This window comes from Cervus canadensis, chromosome 7, assembly GCF_019320065.1.
Source record: "Cervus canadensis isolate Bull #8, Minnesota chromosome 7, ASM1932006v1, whole genome shotgun sequence".
Lineage (NCBI taxonomy): Eukaryota > Metazoa > Chordata > Mammalia > Artiodactyla > Cervidae > Cervus > Cervus canadensis.
The window spans coordinates 57050761-57070055 of record NC_057392.1 but is presented as its reverse complement, the minus strand read 5'-3'; the positions used below and the strand labels follow the sequence as shown (position 1 = coordinate 57070055).

At 45.1% G+C, this 19295-nt stretch overlaps 1 protein-coding gene across 1 annotated transcript; it reads left to right on the top strand.

The window, feature by feature from the left end:
* The first annotated feature begins 252 nt into the window (after positions 1-252).
* Positions 253-16791, top strand: LOC122444830 (nmrA-like family domain-containing protein 1). The gene is made up of 4 exons (XM_043473487.1): positions 253-448; positions 6825-7074; positions 11511-11701; positions 15960-16791. Exons 1-4 carry the CDS (start codon positions 290-292, stop codon positions 16137-16139), a joined length of 780 nt encoding a protein of 259 aa, XP_043329422.1. The 5' UTR covers positions 253-289; the 3' UTR covers positions 16140-16791.
* The last annotated feature ends 2504 nt before the right edge of the window (positions 16792-19295 follow it).

The following is a 19295-nucleotide window of genomic DNA, read 5'->3' as shown; positions in this document are numbered from 1 at the left end:
CCTGTTTTTAACTTCAGAGCCTGCAAGCATAGACTGAACAAAGAGCCCTTTGGAGAAAATTGAGAAAAGTTTATCATTTGCTTGCATTTATGATGTGGTAAAGGGGCAGGGTGATTTGACTTGATTTGTACAGAAATGATCTGAGAGGCACAAGGACATCGGACACATTTTCTTGTTCTTGATCATGGGCTGATTTGTTGGTGTAAGTCTCATTTCAGCACAAGTTATCTGCTACAGACTTTTCTCCACTCGCTTCCTGATAAGCACAAGGAGCAAATGTGAGAGGCCCATGGGCAGAAGATACCCACATCCTGACCAGTGCGGGAAGGACTCTGAAAGGATGGAGTGGGTGGGGATTGCTGCTGCTAAGTCGCTTCAGTCGTGTCCGACTCTGTGCGACCCCATAGACGGCAGCCCACCAGGCTCCCCCATCCCTCGGATTCTCCAGGCAAGAACATTGGAGTGGGTTGCCATTTCCTTCTCCAATGCATGAAAGAAAAAGTGAGAGTGAAGTCGCTCAGTCGTGTCCAACTCTTAGGGACTCCATGGACTGCAGCTTACCAGGCTCCTCCATCCATGGGATTTTCCAGGCAAGAGTACTGGAGTGGGTGCCATTGCCTTCTCCGTGGGTGGGGATTAGGAGAACACGTGCCCGGACTTCTCTCACGCACAGCTGCCTGAACCTTGCCACTGGCATTTCTGCTTCCCCTCTGCCTCCCTCACAATCTGTTCTCCCAACAGCTAGACCTATCTTTCCAAAATCTTTCAATCAGCTCACTCTCCGTCTGTCAGTTCTCATTTCTGCCTTTTGATGATCTATTTGAAACTGTCAGATCATGGCAGGTCTCGGCTCAAAATCCCCCAACAGCGGCCCCCTACCTCACTCAAGTGAAATGAAAGCCCAACTCCTGGTCTGCAAGACACTTCTCCCACTTCCTCCTCTGCCATTCTCCCTCTCTCCCTCTGCCTGTTCCTCAAACACACTCCCAACTTAAGGCCTTTGCACTGGCTGCTCCCTCAGCCTAGAATAATCTTCCTTCCTTTGTCACCCACGATGCTTTCTCCCTCATGTCTTCCAAGCCCTCTCCATGACCGCTCTCCAGACTTCCTTTTTTAAAATGGCAACTTCACTCCACCCTGCCACCGTCTGACTCCCTTCCTGCTTGATTTCTTCCTTTACCACCTTCTCTCCACACTAAGATAGAAGCTCTATGAGGACAGGGGTTTTGTCTGAAGGGAGGCAAGTGCTAAAGTGGGGAGAAAAGAGAAGCAAATTCTCAAAAAACCAACAGCCATGGGCTTCCCAGGTGGCTCAGTGGTAAAGAATCTGTCTGCCAATGCAGGAGACACCAACCAGTTCGATCCCTGGTTTAGGAAGAACCCACATGCTGCAAAGCAACTAAGTCCGTTTGCTGCAGCTGCTGAAGCCTGTACCCTCTAGAGCCTGTGTTCCACAACAACAGAGGGCGCCAAAATGAGAAGCCCTCATGCTGCAACCAGAAAGGAGCTCCTACTAGCCTGGACTAGAGAAAGCCCACACAGCAGGGAGGACCCAGCAAAGCAGCTCCCCACACTACCCCCAAATCAACCCCAAAAGCAGGTATGACACTGACTTTAAAAGGAAACAAAAGGTAATCAGATGAGGGGATGACTGTATATCGTATTAGGGCAATAGTGAAGTTGTTGGTTTTTCCTGAAAGAGAGGAGAAGTCACTGAAGGGTTTTGAGCAGAGCTGTGACATGATAAGACTTGGTGCTAAAGTTTCCTGTTGACATCTGTCTGGTGAAGAAGCTGTAGGGGGCAAGGGCTGAAGCAGGGAGACTTATGAGGCTGTTGCCCTAAACCAGGCATGACTGACAGTGGCTTAGACTAGGGAGTGGTCAGATTCCCAATATGTTTTAAGGAGCATTGACTTGGTTCCCTGATGGGTCAGATATCAGAGGGAAAGAATGACTCCTAAGTGTTCTGGTTTGAGCAACTGAAAGAATAAAGTTGCGATTCACTGAAATGGGGAGGACCTGGAGAGAGCAGGTCAAGACAGGTCAGGAACTCTGTTTCCGTCTCTTTACACTTGAATTGCTGCCTAAACATTCAAAGTAGGACGGTAAGAGGCTTGGGAGTGGCTCCTAAAGGAATCAGGTTAGATGTGTTAAAGTTGAAGAAAGTTGACTTGCAGTTGGCTGAGGAGGTGTGCTGATTGCTTTACTGCCCACTTTTAATCCTTCGTTCAATAACCTTGGAGTTGTGGGTGTGTGTTTGGGGATTTGGGGAAGGGTTACTAGATTCGGCGAATAAAAATACATGATGCCTAATTAAATGTGATAGGGAAAGTGTTAACCCTTACTTGTGTATGCATTTGAATGTCAAACTCTTGAGCATCATCTCCAGTGTCTGCCATTAAAATGCTGCTCTCTACATGGACTCACCTTCAAGGGAGCAAGGCCAATATGGTTGAATTCGTCTCCTGGTTTGAGTCTTAATGAGACATTAAAGTGGGTGTGATTAGGAGAGCCAGTCCTGGTTTTGGTTCTACTCTTCTTATTTTTTCATACTTGTCCATATTGCTTGCTTTTCCATTTTATGTGGGTCCAGGCAAAGACTGTCCACCTGAAAGCTGAGAATGCAGAGCACAGAGGTTTCATTATTTGTACTTCCTTCATTCACTCATTCTTTCATTCAATAAACAGATATTGAAAGCTTGCAGTGTTCCAGGCACTAATCTCAAAACATGATTAGCAAACAGGGATAAAGAGTAAACAGTTTGTCTTCAAGGTGAACTTTAAGTTACAGTTCAGTTATAAGGAAATAATTACAAAGGTCAGTGTTTTGAGTTGTACCCCGTCCCTCCCCAAATTCATATGTTGAAACCCTAATCCCTAGTACCTCTGAATGTGACAGTATTTGCACATATACAATGTGTTATTGTATTGTTAAAGAGGTCATTTAAAGAGGCGGTTCCGTTAAAGTGAGGCCATAAGAGTGGGCCATAGTCCAATCTGACTGCTGTTCTCAGTAGAAAAAGGAAGTCTGACACAGAGACCTGAGGGGCTCGAGTACACACAGGAAAGACCACTTGAAGACACAGTGAGCAGCCTCTCCTTTTACAATCCAAGGAGAGAGGCTTCAGGAGAGACCAAGCCAGCCGAGGACACCTTGTTCATGGACTTCTGGCCTCCAGGGGTGTGAAAAATATGGGTTGTTTAAGCCACCATTCTGTAGAATCTTGTTATGGCAGCTCTAGCAAACTAATAAGGTCAACAGATTTTTTAAATTGAATTTTAATTTTTATAGATACTGCATTTCAGAAATAGTGTTCTCAATGTAATATCTTCTCCAATCTCTGAGGATATTAATTCTTTAAAATTTTTCTTCTGTTTCCTGCCTTTTTTTATCTTTTCTTTTTTTTTTATCAGTTTGCTTATTTTGGTTTTACCTTTTATGTTGGAGGCTTTCCTTGAACATCTGATGAATTTGGCTATCTGTTCATATTCAGTACAAGAGTACAAAACTGGCTAAGGGTCCAAAGGCAAAGCCCACTGAACGTCAGGCTGACAGGATCATCAGTGGTCTATCAGTTGGGGTGCCTCAAAAAGAAGTGCCACAGTCTCTCAGAGAAGTTGAGAAAATTTAGTAAAGATGGGAAAGAACAGAAAGACTAAGTAAGCAACACGAAAGGACCAGAGGACAAGAGAGATGACTAAAACCTGGGAAGAGCAGCAATGTGAAGGGGTCACCTCTGCTCCAACCCTTGGGTCCCCTGTTGATGCCCTCCTCTGGCCAGACCCAGACTGAAGGCAAAAGAGCCCACTGATGGAGTCCATAGAGGGCAGCCTCTCAGGAGCTAGGCAGGAGAGAGAAGGGAAGGTGCATTTTGAACCACACACACACAAAATCAGGACCGATATGGGACCAGTTTGATGCAGGATCCCAAATATCAGTGAATGTGTAGAGTCTGTGGCATCCCCCATAGGACATTCAGTAAACATTTGTAGAGTGGATAAATCAGGTGAGTGATGATCATATCATGAACAGTCTTGAACACCATAAAAAGAAACTTCTGCAAGTTTTCAACCCTTTAAAAAAATAATAGAATAGGAACTTCTTTTGAAAGTAAAATTCTACAAAGAACCTAAAAAATGAAACCTGTGACCAGTTAAGGCTTCCCTTGTGGCTCAGATGGTAAAGAATCTGCCTGCAATGTGGGAGACCCAGGTTTGATTCCTGGGTTGGGAAGATCCCCTGGAGAAGGGAATGGCAATCCATTCCAGTATTCTTGCCTGCAAAATTCCATGGACAGAGGACCCTGACCAGTTAAAAGTAGAATTGCTTAGTGGACTCTGAGGTGGAGGGTCTGGTCCCCTGCTCTCCTGGCCTCCCAGTTGCCTCCGGGCCCCCCATTCTTTCTCTCCTCCATGGCTTCTGCTAAGCTACCTCGGAGAACGCTGTGAGAAACCTAATTTGAAACCACTCTTGCAAGCCATGGGACTGCCTCCTGAAGCAGTTACAGCAGCAGTAATGGGATTCCCTGCCCAGCTTCTTTTAGTGAACATTCTTCCTGACTCTTTCTGTATTTTTTCTTCCCCAATTCTGCAGGAGCCCAGGGCGGCTCTGTGGCCAGGGACATGCTAGAGAGCAAAAAGTATGTGGTGAGAGCGCTGACTTGAGACGTGACCCAGCCAAAGGCGCAGGTGCTCCGGGACCTTGGGGCTGAGGTGGTTAAAGGGGACCTGAATGACAAAGCATCGGTGGAGGCTGCCTTGAAGGGAGCCTATGGGGCCTTCCTGGTAACCAACACCTGGGAACATTTCAGCAAAGAGAAAGAAGTGTGTCAGGTGGGAACCACCTTCAAAAGCCCTTTCTTTTTTCCTGCCTGCCCATGCTGCCCTCCCTGGAAGGGGGTGGGCCTCACTCCATCACTTCTCTCTGGCATTTATGAAATCCATGTGCTTCAGGTGGATTGTTAGGTGATTGTAAAATCAGTGTCATGTGACATCTGTCCAAAGGTGACCTTGGAGATCTGAGAGTGGTCGTGTAGTGGAGCCAGTTATTAGAGCCTCTGATTCTTACCATTTGTTGTAGATGGCATGTGAGGGATGGCAGCAAGGACATCCCATGAATTAAGGTTACTCTGAGAGTGAAATGGGAAGAACAAATGTAAGGACTATGTTTAGACTTCTGGCAGAGAACTTGGAAATGAATTAGCAATGGGTACATAAGAAAAGAAGTGAGCAAACAAGCAAATGAGTCACAAGGATGAACTCCAGGGAAAATGAAAATTTGTAGAAAAAGTGAATGTGACCATAAAACAGGTGAAGCGTCGCTCTGCTTCACCCATGTTAGCACTGATGAATGATGCAGCTCCAAATATGATATTCTGAGGATGAAAAAAAGGAAGTTGTGTATGTATGTGATGGTTACGGTGGTGGGGCCATGTGTGTGAGAATACTGTTGTGCTCGGTTGTTACGACGTGTCCAGCTCTTTGCCACCCAGTGGACTTAGCCCACCAGGCACCTCTATCTAGGGGATTTCCCAGGCAAAGATACTGGAGTGGGTTGCTGTTTTCTTCTCCAGGGGATCTTCCCTGACCCAAAGACCAAACTCGCTTCTCCTGCTGCATCTCCTGCATTGCAGGCGGGTACTTTACCGCTGAGCCACCAGGGAAGCCTGTGTGAGAGAGACAGAGACATTGAGAGAGAGACAGCTGAAGATGAGGCTCATCTGTCATAGTAGAAATTTAGTAGATGATTTCTTAAACTGTGAAAAATCAAGAATTAGCAGTACAACATGTTATTTAGAAATAAAGAAGCAGCTAAAAGATGAAAATGAGCACGTAGAATATTGGGCATGAGCCCATAGAATTTCTGGAAAGTAGTTATCACCATAGGGGGTACAGGGAACTTTTCTGTCATTATAAGATCTACTTTCCCCTCCCCCATGCCAGTGCTATTTGCAAATTATACATATGTTTAAATAGAAAATATGAAGATTAAAGTTTTTAAATGTAATGGATGGGATCGGACTTTTTCAGTAATGGTAAAATTAAAAAAATTAAGAGCAAGATTGAACCATTTCAGGAACGTCTGTTAATTATATCACTTACAGCTTGTCTTTAAGTGATAAATTTAGGAAGGACTTATTTTAGGAACTCTTGAGTTCTAATTCTGATATTCACTCACTGTGGAATGTAGGGGTACAAGTCATTTCTCTGTCTCACTTTCTCAACCTAAGCCAGATTAGTTATGTCTTCTCTGTCTGGTATGGGGTTTTGTGAGGAAAAGAAGGGAAAAAAAAGAGAGGGAGTGGAAGGAAGAAGGAGCTTTGAAGAACTTGGAACTAAAACTACAAAAAAGAAAATATATGTACATCTATGCATGCTTGTATGTGTGTGTGTGTTTATAAAAACCAATTATATGTATATCTCCCTCCATTTTGCCCTCAGTATCCAAATGGTGAGCAGATATAATCTATCATCAGAAAACATCACACTGCTTTCACAGGTATCCCTGAGCCTCTTATATATATATATATATATGTATATATATATATAAAATGCGGTAGTGGATCACAGAGTTACTGACAACCAAGAGGAAGGGGCCGGATTCCTTACTGTTTGCACCAGAAGATGGGTTCAGCATTTTGACACAGTGGAGCCTCTGCTTCTGGATCCTGGTGGCCTCCCCTATGATCTGAGGCTGGGAAAGCTCCCCTCCAAAGAGGACAATAAGAGAAAGGCGTCGGGGGGGAGTAGAGGACCCAGCATCAGCCCCTCAGTCTGCATGCAAATTCAACCTTCTCTATAAGGTGTCTACCTTTGTCCCTCAGGGAAAACTGGTGGCTGATGTTGCCAAGAGCCAGGGTCTGAAGCACGTGGTGTACAGCGGCCCAGAGAACGTCAAGCGCCTGACAAACGGCAAGCTGGAGGTGCTGCACTTTGACGGGAAGGGTGAGGTGGAGGAGTATTTCTGGTCCATTGGCGTTTCCATGACCAGCGTCCGAGTGGCAGCTTACTTTGAAAACTTTCTTGGCCCACTGAAGCCGGTGAAGGCCTCTGATGGAGATTACTACACCCTGGGTATGTGGAGGGTTGTAGTGAAACTAACCTGACACCAGCTTTCCCCCTGCCCAGCCCCCTATTCCCATCCTTCCTCTCTTCACATGCCATCCGAGTGCCTGCTGTGTGGTCAGCTCTGGGTGAAGTGCTGACAGGGGCCCCACGTTGTCCTAGATCTCCTGGAGAGCTGGGTCTTGGGCTGGAAAAACCAAGGATTACACTTCCTGTCTCATCCAGCTGATGTTCCTCATATAAGCAGTGAGCCACGTGGCCTCAGGCCTCAGTTTCCCCATGTCTAATAGGAAAGTTGGACAAGATGACTTTCCTTTCTAGCTCGTCTCTCTGCCCTTCTGTGGCCACAGGGAACACATTCTTCTCTCGACCTGGATCCCAGGGTCAGAATCCTGAGAGGGTCCATGCCCATACTGCACCTGAGCTTGTCCGATCTCGGAAGCTAAGCAGGGTCAGGCTGGTTAGTACTTGGATGGGAGAATCCTGGAGGGACACTGACTCCCTCAGAATGAGTTTCCAGCCCTGCTTGCAGAGCCTGGTTCCATAAGTCTGGTCTGGGGCCTGCAAGACTATAGTTCTAATCAGGACTCCTGGTTAGAATTCCAATGCTGCCAGTCCCCTGGCCTGCATTCCCCTGCTCTTTGGGGACATTTTCTTTGACCATAGTCCAGGGTGGCTCTGTGGAATGGAGGGAGTGTGAGAGAATCAGTGACTGCAAGGCAGTCTTTCTTCCCTGGCATGTAATTAAGACTGATGAGGGACGTAACTAGTGGCAAAGTAGATCTGAGCTAGAGCCTGGAGCACCTGCCACATGTCACAGATGACTTGGGTAATAGTTCAACAAGTGACCTGATAAGTGTATAAATGTGATACATCTCTTCACCCCCCTTCCCTTCTTCCTATGCCTCTACCAGGTTTCAGAAGCCTGCACCCGTGACATTTCCCAGGTTCTAAACTAGGATATTATAATCTATGAATTAGATTGGCCCTAGGTGAAGAGGTGATGCTTTAACCTTTTGCTGGTACCCAGTCCCATGTGAGTTCCCCACATCTGTAAAACCCAGCCTCGGGTATCCCTGAGATCTCGTCCTCTCCCTTCCGTCAAGCGCCGCCCCCTCCATAGGGAATAGCTCCCTGCCACCGCGCCCCCCCCCCCGCCCCCACACACCATAGGGAATATCTAACGTTTACCGAGGACTTACTGGATGTTTGGTGTCTGTTTCACAGATGGGAAAACCGAGGCACAGATAGATTAGATTAACTTTGCCAAGATCAATAGTAAGGTAGAACCAGAACTTGAATTCTGGTAATCTGACTCCAAAACTACTCTTTAAATGAAAAAAAAAAAAAAAAAATTTTTTTTTTTTTGGTCACACCATGAGGCAAGTGGGATCTTAGTTCCCCAACCAGGGATTGAAATCATGCGCCCTGCAGTGGAAGTGCAAAGTCTTAACCACTGGACCACCAGAGAATTCCAGAACCATATTCTTTTGTTTTTTTCAGTCAATAAGAAATTTACTTGTTTTAAAAAAATCCAAATGCACGCATTGTCCAGAAAAATTTAACAGATTTATAATTGTTATAAAGTTGAACTGCTGAAACTTGTTCACTGAAACATTTTGACATTCATTAATGCTTTACGTCCTGCATTTACATTAAAAATTCACACACAAATGAAAATGGAAAAACTGCCAATACCTGATTTCTCTCCCCTATTTTTCCACTTGCAATCATATACTTAGGTACCTTTTGACCCCATGGAAAACATATATCTAACGTTCAGAACTACCAATAACAGGAAGAAGAGAATTTTTCTTTTTTTAAGAATGAAATGTTTACCATCTTAGTGGATTCTTGAGCACGTTCTCCACGTATGCGGCATGCTAACTGGATGTCTTTTGGCATAATTGTTACACGTTTGGCATGGATAGCAGACAGGTTGGTGTCTTCAAAAAGGCCAACAAGATAGGCCTCACTTGCCTCCTGCAAAGCACCAATAACTGCACCCTGGAAGCGCATATCTGTTTTGAAGTCCTGACCAATTTCCTGCACCAGATGCTGGAAGGGAAGTTTGCGAATCAGCAGCTCAGTGGACTTCTGATAACGTCTCATTCCACCGAGTGCAGCAGTACCAGGCCTGTAAAGATGAGGTTTCGTCACCCCTCCAGTAGAGGGCGCACTCTTGCGAGTGGCTTTTGTAGTGAGTTGCTTCCTCGGTGCTTTACTGCTGGTTGATTAGCTTACATTCGAGCCATGGTATAGAGACCGCCTCACTTAACCCCTTCTCCTTTGGCTGGAGCTAGGAGAGCTAAAGGAGATGCTGGCCGGCTGCAAACAGAATTCCAGAACCATATTTTTTTTTACCACTGTCCCTTAGCACCTTTTAAACTCAGTCCAAGAACCTCAATCTTCAAATAAAAGCAAACCTCAGAGTCAGAATACACTTGACTCTGAGTGCCTCAAAAAACAGAGACTGCTTTTTTACAATTATAATTTATAATTTATTTATATTTATAAATTTATAATTTATATATTTTATAATTATAATTTATGCAGAGGAATGAGCAGACATATTTCCTACCCAGAAATCAGGTAGGAAGTTAATTTTGCTGCAAAAAGACAAATTGTGACATTTAGTTCCTGGCTGCTAAACCTTAAGTCACTTTTACACTGGACTGGAATTCAGAGACCTTGATTCTTGTCCTGGCCTGTTGTTTCCTAACTGTAAGGCGCTGGGTGAGTCAGTAGACTTAGATTCTTCAGTTTAAATAAACGACAGTGCTGGGGCTAGATCACGTCCACATTGGGTTCCAGCCTCAGGAGTGTGGGCTTCTGGGAATCTGCGAGAGGTTGTACCCACCTGTAGGAATGGCACAGAATTCGGAGTGATGGATGAGGGCTTGAGTTCCCTTCTGCTGCTTGCTGGCTGAGTAACCTCAGGCAACTCCTTGATATTCCTATGTTTCAAGGTTGTTTTGAGGATTAAACCATCCAATATGTTTGCTAATGATTTCATTCAATAAATATTTGAAGGCCTCCTACGTGCCAGTCATTTACTTCACTTTACTGGAGATTCAGTAATAAACCACTCAAAGCAGACAAAGCTCTGCCCTCATTAAGCTCATATTCTGGTCAAGGAGGTGGATAGCAGAGAAGCATAATAGAGAAGTAAAATGTATTATGTGTTAGAAAGTGATAAGTACTCTAAAAAATAAGCCTGAGTAAAGTGTATGTGGAGTGTTAGCAGTAAGCGTGGTGTATGAAATTTAAATTAGGTGATTGGTGGGCTTCTTTGAGAAGGTGACATTTGAGCAACTTCTGATAGAGGTAAGTAACTGGCTTTGTGAATATTCGGGGGAAGACATTTTCAGGCAGACAGAACAGCCAGTGTGGTTGGATCGGAGCAGGTTGGGGGTTGGGGAGAGGGGAGTAGGAGGTGAGGCCAGAGCTAGTAGAGGGTCTGGTCCTGTAAGCTATGGCTTTTCTTCTGAGAGACACAGAGAGCCATTGGAGGGGTCTGGGCAGATATGACATGAGCTAACTTTAGTTTTTACAGAATCACTCTGACTTTTGTGTTGAAAAGAGACTGTGGAAGGGCAGGAGTAGAATTGGAAATAAGGGGCCCAGCTTTGCAATAATCCAAGTCAGAGATGATGGTGGCTTTGTTGTTCAGTCACTGAGTTGTGTCTGACTCTTTGCGACCCCATAGACTACAGCACACCAAGCTTCCCTGTCCTTTGCCATCTCCCAGAGTTTGCTCAGATTCATGTGCATTGAATTGGTGGTGCCATCTAACCATCTCATCCTCTGCCGCCCTCTTCTTCTCCTACCCTCAATATTTCCCAGCATCAGGGTCTTTTACGAGTTAGCTCTTCTCAGATGGTGGCTTAGACTAGGGTAATACCAGTGAGGATGGCGAGAAGTCTTCAAATTCTGGACACTGTGAATACGACTACAAAAAAAAAAAGGATCTGGGGTGGGAGACACATGTCAAGGTTGACTCTAAGATTTTTAATTTGAGAAACTGGAATCATAGAGTTGCCATTAACTGAGAAGGAAGTTTGTAGCAGAAGCAGGTTGCCCAGGAATTCATTTTGGGGCACACTGAGTTTCTAATGTTTATTAAACATTCAAGTAAGGATGTTGAGTAGGACATGGGACAAATGCATCTGGAGCTCAACAGAGATGTCAGGGTTAGACATAACAATTAATCATAACTTGCACACAGAAGATGCTTAGTAAATAGTAGTTCTTTTTCTTTTTATCAATACCCAGGTATTATGATATTTTCTCAAACAAACCTTATAACTGCATGGATGGTAGCGACTCAGTGTTACATGGAATTCCCATACCTTTTGTTTAACTGGTTGATTAATTCAGATTGATGGGAGCTACCAAGGATGTGATGTAATTAGCTATTTTTATCTTTTTATTTTTTAAACTAGCAATGCCTATGGGGGATGTACCAATGGATGGTATCTCGGTTGCTGATATCGGAGCCATCGTCTGCAGCATCTTTAATTCTCCAGAGGAGTTTGTAGGCAAGGCCATGGGTCTCAGTGCAGAAGTGCTGACTATGCAGCAGTATGCTGATATTCTGTCCAAGGGTTTGGGGAAAGAAGTCCGAGATGCAAAGGTGAGTTTTTAAGAGACAAACATGATCACAAGAGGTCACATTCCCACTAACTTACAAATTCTGGGAGACTTTTCACAGATTTGGGCAGGGTTGAGCTGAGGCCGTCAGATGAAATTGGAGAGGATTCCTGTTCTATGAATCTGTCTTCATTTGTTGGTGCATCTGAATCCTAACCTTAAGACTTTATGCTTTGGCTTCAGGTTAATCAGCTTATTAAAGTACAATTCCTTTTGGGTGGAAAGAACTTAGACTCTGAAGACTAAGGTACAATGTTCTCATATACACCATCCCATCCCTCCCCTCCCAGGGACTCATCGCTGATCAGGCCAGTGTGCCAGAGTTGGCCAGCATCAGGCAAGGCACTTAGCCTCTCTAAGCTGTGGCTTCCTCATTCACAAAGTGGCTGAGAGCATCTTCCTGGGGCATTTTGTGAAAATTAGGGTATATTTTGGGAGCTTAGCCTAGAGTTTGGCATATAACAAGCATATCTCAAGGACCTGTTATATACCTGGTGCTACCTTTGAGGACTTCACAGCAGAGTTGGGGTGAAAATTCTCACATGAATGAAGTCATAGTGATCAGACAAGAGCAGAACTCTGTGGTGCTTGATTGTGTTGCCCACACTCTCTGCTCTATGGGTGGTCAGAGAAGGTAGGAGAAGGCTTCACAGAAGGAGTAGCTTTGAGGTGGTCCTTGAGTCTGGGCAAGACTGGGTATGGGTGGAGGGAGCAATGGGTGGCCTGACTAAGTTCTAGAATGAACAGGAATAAACCGGAGGCAGTCTGGGGAAGTAAGCAAGTCCTGGCTCTGCCCTTATCCCTCTGGGGGCTCTTGAAAAATTACTTAACTTCTCCATGGTTGTGTGTGCATGTTCAGTCATGTCTGACTCTTTGTGACCCCCTGGATTGTAGCCTGCCAGGTTCCTCTGTCCATGGGGATTCCCCAGGCAAGAATATTGGAGTGGGTTGCCTTTCCCTTCTCCAGGGGATTTTCCTGACCCAGGGATTGAACACATGTTTCCTGAGTCTCCTGCATTGGCAGGCGGATTCTTTACCACTGAGCCACCTGGGAAGCAGACTTAACCTCTCCAGCCTTCCTTTGTTCATATGTTAAAGAAGATTATTACACCTGCCATAGGCTTGTTGCGAGGATGTGGTGAGACCCATGTGGGAAAGGCTAGCACTGGGTCTGGTATTTAGTAGCCCTCCATAACTAACTGGGTTGGAATGGCCTGGGCTTGAGTGTGGCCATGATAGACCTTTCATAGAGAAGTGAGGGCAGTGGTTCATCCTGAGTGCTTCCAGCCATTTCTCCAAGCGGCTGTTGTGAGAGGCTGGAGAGAGAACAGTGTTTCTGAGAAAGAAGTGTGCATCTGTGTGTGCCTGGCCTGGACACCATCGCAGCTGAAAGGAGGACCCTACCTTCCCTCAAGCTGGCAGGCATCAACTAACACAGCTCTTTGTCTCTCCTGGCTGCTGGTCTCCCATCTGTGAAAGGAGAGTGTAGTCTGGATGGTTTCTCAGGTTCTGCCCAGTACTGACATTTCTCCAGAGTAGAGAGAGTCCCTTCCTCTTTACAGTTCGAGTCTGCTTTTGTAAATTAGGATTGATTGGAACACACCTGCACTTTTGTTTGTGTATTGCCTCTGGCTGGTTTCAGGATACATTGGTAGATCTGAGTAGTTCTAGACAGTAGTTCTAGTAGTAGTGACAGAGACCATATGGCCAGAAAGCCTTAAATATTTATATTTAGCCCTTCATGAGTAAGTTTGGTGAACCCTGCTCTAGAATGTTTCCTAGAGTTAGGGGCAGAGGGTTGGTTTTTGTTTTCATCTGCAGCTCGTGGGCCAGTGAATCTTGAGAGGCTATCTAGACTCCAGTTCACCTCAAGTACTGGCCCTGTGAGGAGGCTGACAGATATTTTGGGGAGAAAACTATTGTAGGTATCAATCCAGCTATAAAGCCATGTTTGGGGATCTCACTGAAAGCCACACAAATTTCATGGAGAAAATGTTACTCCCAAGCCCAAGAAGTCAGCACTCATTCAAAAGATGGTGAGAGAACATCTTTTGTTCTTATGAGAACTTCTGCAAAGTCATCTATCCCTGGGTGCAAATTTACTATTTAGTGACTGACCCCTCTCCCAGTGCTTTGCTTTTGGGTCTTGTATTCATTTTGTCTGTGGGGTCTGAACTCTACAAAGAAGGGGAGGGAGGTGAAGAATGTGGGCGTGTGGTGTGTGTGCATTCATTTCAGAATGCCAGGTAGACGTTATTTGGGATGGCTCAGGACCGTCCAAGCATCTCTCAGTCACATACCTGGTTTCTGACGGCTTTGGGTACAAGTTGTTTCGCAATGCAGCAGAAACTTCTCTGGCACACAGAATTTTATGGGATTGGAAGCTGGAAGTTCTACAGAATGGTTAAAGCTGTTCTTAGAAACGAGTTTGACTTAAAGCCACTGGTGCTGGTACGGTACTCTGGGGAAGGACGCATGTGGCCACAAGGTGGCGCTCCAGCCCTGGCGGTCTGACTTTCGCTGTCTGGTCAGAAGGTTGCTGTTTGCTTAATTACTTCAGCGACTACCCCTCACCCCCGACCCCACTCCCGAACTCCCCAGAATAAACTCCCATCAGAAACTCTGATCTGGCTGAAACTGCCTGTCTAACCCCAAAAGGGACACTGTTCTCTCAGAAAAGTGAGACACAACAGAGCAAATCTCTTTTCTTAAAAACCTGCAGAAAAGCATCCCTTATTTTCCTGAGGGATATTAGTTACCAAAGTTACAGGATGAGAGAGTAACTCAAGGAGACAGATATTTTAGAAGTCATCTTCCATGCTTCTCTGATAGTGTTCTATTTTCAAACTCACTAAAATTTAAAAATGTTTTCTGATTTCAAAAATTATAAATGCTTATGGCAGAAAATACAGAAAATTATTTTTAAAAAGAATATAAAAGTCACATTGTTTAATCTATCAGAGATAGTAACTGTTAAGATTTGTACATTTTCTTCTGGTCTTTTTCCAGTATATATGTAATAAAATTAAAACAACATGCTATGTACCATTTTGTATTTGGCTTTTTCACTTGACATTAAATTATGAGCATATATTTCTATTCAACTTTTTAAAAAATATTGACTGCATAATATTTCTAGAGTAGATGTACCATAGTTACCATAGTTTATTTTACCATTCCTCTATTTTCTGGATATGCAGATTGTTTTTTATTTTTCATTACTATAAATGGTATGACAGTCATTATGTTATATGAGTTTGCACCTGTCACATTATTCTAAGGCCAGGTAGAGGTTAGAGTTTTCTAAGTGAGGTTAGAGTTTATCGTTGGAGACTAAAAACTGATTATATTGGATCCAATAGTTAGAAATGTTCTTAATGGGAATCCCATGGTGGTTCAGTAGTTAGGGCTCTGCGCTAGTAGTTAGGGGGCAAGATTTTGGTCCCTGATCAGGGAACAAAGATTATACATACCATGTGGCATGGCCAAAAAAAAAAAAGGAAAGAAAGAAAGAAATGGTCTTAGTTGATGCAGATGGCATCTCTATAGATCCACTTAGTGTCAGAAGGGTTTTTCAGAGGGTGGCTCAGTGGGTATGTGATGGGGAGTGTTTGTTGGGCCTGGCCCTGGCAGAGGCTGCATGGCTGAAGTTCAGATGCTTGTTTCCAATCAGGAGGGAAGGATGGAGAGCTTAGTGCCTTGATGCTGCATGGAGGGCTTGATGGGTTGAAGATCTTGAAGGCATGCTGAGGAATCCCAGGAGGAAATGTATATGAAAACCAGTCAGATGAAGGGGCTATATATCCATGGTACCTTATCCCGAGTGCTTGGGGCCAGAAACAATTCAGCTTTCAGAGTCTTGCAGCTTTTAGAGGGGTTATGTCTACACACACTATGTGACATCACCATCAGGGGCTGGGGCAGGACCCTGTAACCAAACATATCAATATCTCTGCAGAGAAAGACAGGGCAATTTCCACTAAGCAGGATGAAGACCATAAATTACTTCTCTTAAGTTTAGATAAGGTTTTGCCCCCAAATTAGTTCAGGAAAGTCAATATGTTGCCAAATTGCTTATGAAAAAAAACTTCAGTGTTTCTTGGGTCTTGGGATTAGGCAAAAGAATTGTGGATTTGTATCATCATGAAGGTGAACAAGTTCTTTTCAAACTGTTTTAAATGAGGGCTATAACATTTCGTGTTGTTCTTTTCTTTCTTTCTTTTTTAACTTGTTCTTCAAAGATCACCCCAGAGGCTTATGAGAAGCTGAAATTCCCTGCAGCAAAGGAAATGGCCAACATGTGTCGTTTCTATCAAATGAAGCCAGACCGTGACATCAAGCTCACCCACCGACTGAATCCCAAAGTCAAAAGCTTCAGCCAGTTCATCTCAGAGAACCAGGCAGCCTTGAAGAACTTATAAACTGTTCACACAGGCCTCTGAGAACACAGTGTTATTCCTCCCAGTTCCTGGTCTTCTTTATAGCACTAAAACTGTGTTTATGGGACAGATAGCTTAGAATACAGTTGTTATACCCTGAAGGCTTCCCTGGGTTGGGAGCGGGGTGGGGGCAGGGGGTGGGTGGGCAGTAGGACACTGCAGAGCTGATTCACACAGTACTGTGACCCACATGTAACGTTCCAGCTGCTAATAAACATAGTACACCTGTCAGGTTAAGTGAGAAGCCCCCAGCCTATCACCCTTTGTAGTTCTCTCTTCCCAACAGCCACGTTGCCTTGGAAGTCTCTGGCCTGAGCAACTTGCAGCTCCTTCCTTCTCACAAATCAGTGGGGATGGGGGTACCCTCAGCTTTCTCCTTCATATGTGACCTCGAACTGGTCACATATGTGTGACTGTCACACCTGGAACTCCCTTAGACAGCTCCAGTTTTTTCAAGCGCGTTGTCACATTCTTCGTGAGGTTTTAAGTGATTTTAATTTTCTTAAAAATCTTTGTAGAGGGTTTTCTGGGGAACTTGGTGTTCAGTGAACCAGTGTTGGAAATGGAAATTCAGTTTTGCTTCAAGGTTGGAAGCTCATCTCTAATTGTCATTAAATCAGCTGTTGAATCATTACTCAGTTACTCGTCTTTTCATTCACCTGCCCCTCATTTATCCATCCTCCAGCTTTCTTTTCAGCCCCAGCACCAATGGTACATCTATAGGCCTTGCTCCCCTCCTGTTTTCTTGCTGGACTGGTCCACTCTCCAAAGGCTGCCATGGCCCCTTTTCAGTTTGTGGTTGGGATTGTGTCATGCGAGGGCAAGAGAGGGGGCTATGTCACTACTTAGCGACAAGTGAAGCCCAGAGCCTCTGCAGTGGGTACAGTCCAGGAGCTTGAGACAATGTCTGGCCAAAGGTAGTAAAGTGGAAAAAGAAGGTGAGGGAAGTGCCCCCATGGTATCTTTTTTTTGTTTCTGGCTTAGCATTTTTCTATCCCATATTGTAATTGTCTTGTTTACTAGCCTTCCTCTTGGCTGTGAGAGACTTGGACCCCTTTTTACCCCAGCACCTGGCACATGGTAGGCGATCAATAAATGTTGATTGACTAAATGTGTGAATAAAGTTAACTGATCATACCGTTACAAGAAAAGGGAAATAAATAGGTGCATGGGTTGGAGAGTGGTGAGAACCAGCAACTGATACTTAAAGCGCAAGAGGTTGTCCACGTCCGGGAGAGCGGGGTTGACCCCTACTGTTCTGGGGCAGGTAGCAGATGGAGCTGAGCGAGGACAAGGGTGGCGGTGCCTGTGTGACAGGACGCAGTGGCCGGGACCTGGCTCAGAAGAGGACGCTCAGCAATGCCAAACGTCAGCCTTTCTGTCTCTTAATGCATCCAGTGGTGTTTGTTGGGTGAATGATGGAGGTTATTGCAGACAAATTTTGATTCTTAAGGGGAAATCAGTCAACTTGAGGACCATGCTCCTTTCTGAAGGGCACTCTCCTTATTCCCCAAGTGATCAACTTGATTTGGCCTAAGCTATCAACCCTGAGAAACGGGTCTGGATAAATTTCTAAAACAGGAAAAGAAAAACAAAGCCTTAAACTAAAAATAGGTGGCTTATTATTCATCTGGTGGGCCAGGCAGGAAGAATGGCCACTGCTTCCTAAATAAACCTCAGTATCCCCTAAGTGGAAGTGTCTGTAGGCCAGTGGGTCCCCTGGGCTCACTGTGTGTTCACTGGGGTGGCAGGTTGGTTCTTCCAACCTTTGGGACAAGGCTAGGGTAACTCTAGGCCAGTCCCACTCTTGTTCCTGGAAAGCCCACGAAACCCATTCTGGGTTTAAAATATTTGTTTATTTGGCTGTACCAAATATTAGTTGCAGTACATAGGATCTTTGATCTTTTTTGCAGCATGTGGGATTTAGTTTCCTGACCAGTGATAGAACCTGGGTCCCCTGCATTGGGAGTGTGGAGTTTTAGCCACTGGACCACCAGGGAAGTCCCCCTTTGTGGATTTAGAAGCAAACTTTACAGTGGCTGATCTGAAACGAGTCTGCCTTTTAGAGATCTTCTTTGCATCTCCATCTCACACAATCAATAAAGGGAAAGAGCTGTTAACGTTGGTCTAAGACATTTTGACATTTCTGGACAACAGATGAGGGACTCTACCACCACCCCTGCCCTTTTCCCCCTACGATCTCCAAGCCTACGGAGAGAAAAGCTTCCCTTCCAAGTTTCTCAGAGGAGAGATTTGGGGACCCACAAGAGGCACAGCAGGTAGAAATGAGCTATGCACCACAGGAAATGCAACCACCGTCTGTGGTCCAGGGAGTGGGGTGGGTGGGGGTGAGGGTGGAGGTGCAGGAACAGAAGGGGTGCTGGCAGTATCTCTCTGTGATTCTATAAATGTTCCTAGAAACGTTGGCTATAAAGTCACACAATGCTGGGTTTGACTCCTCTCTGTGCCACTGACTAGCTGTGTGCATTTGGCTTCAGTTTCCCCATCCTCACAGGTTCTGCTGGGCTCCGGCTACAAGATTAAAAGTGGAAAAAGCGCTTTGGACAGTCTTTGGCAGATAGTCAGTGCTCAATAATTAGTATTGAGAATAATCCCTGCCCTCACCCCCTTTGGGCTTCCCTGGTGGCTGGCTCAGATGATAAAGAATCTGCCTGCAATGTGGGAGATCCAGGTTTGATCCCTGGGTCTGGAAGATCCCTTGGAGAAGGGAATGGCAGCCTACTCCAGCATTCTTATCTGGAGAATTCCATGGACAGAGGAGGCTGGCAGGCTGCAGTCCATGGGGCTGCAAAGTTGGACATGACTGAGTGACTAACACTCACCTTCTTCATATAGCACTCTGAGTTCTGAGGTACCTATAGGGTACTCTGGGTCACGCCCTAACCTGCCATGCACTGGTGGCCTCCTGGAGAGCAGATTCATCTGGCTCTCCCCACCCTCTGCTGGAGATCTGGTTCCTGCTGCCAGCTCCCTTTATCCACCACTAGATGGCAGGACGAGCCTAGCATCTAGCATGGGAAAGGGTCCCTGCAACCTCATCCAAGCTGGCTTCCTCACCAGCATCCATTCTCCTGCCCAGGGGATACTTCCAACTCTGATGTCCCACCAAACTGCACA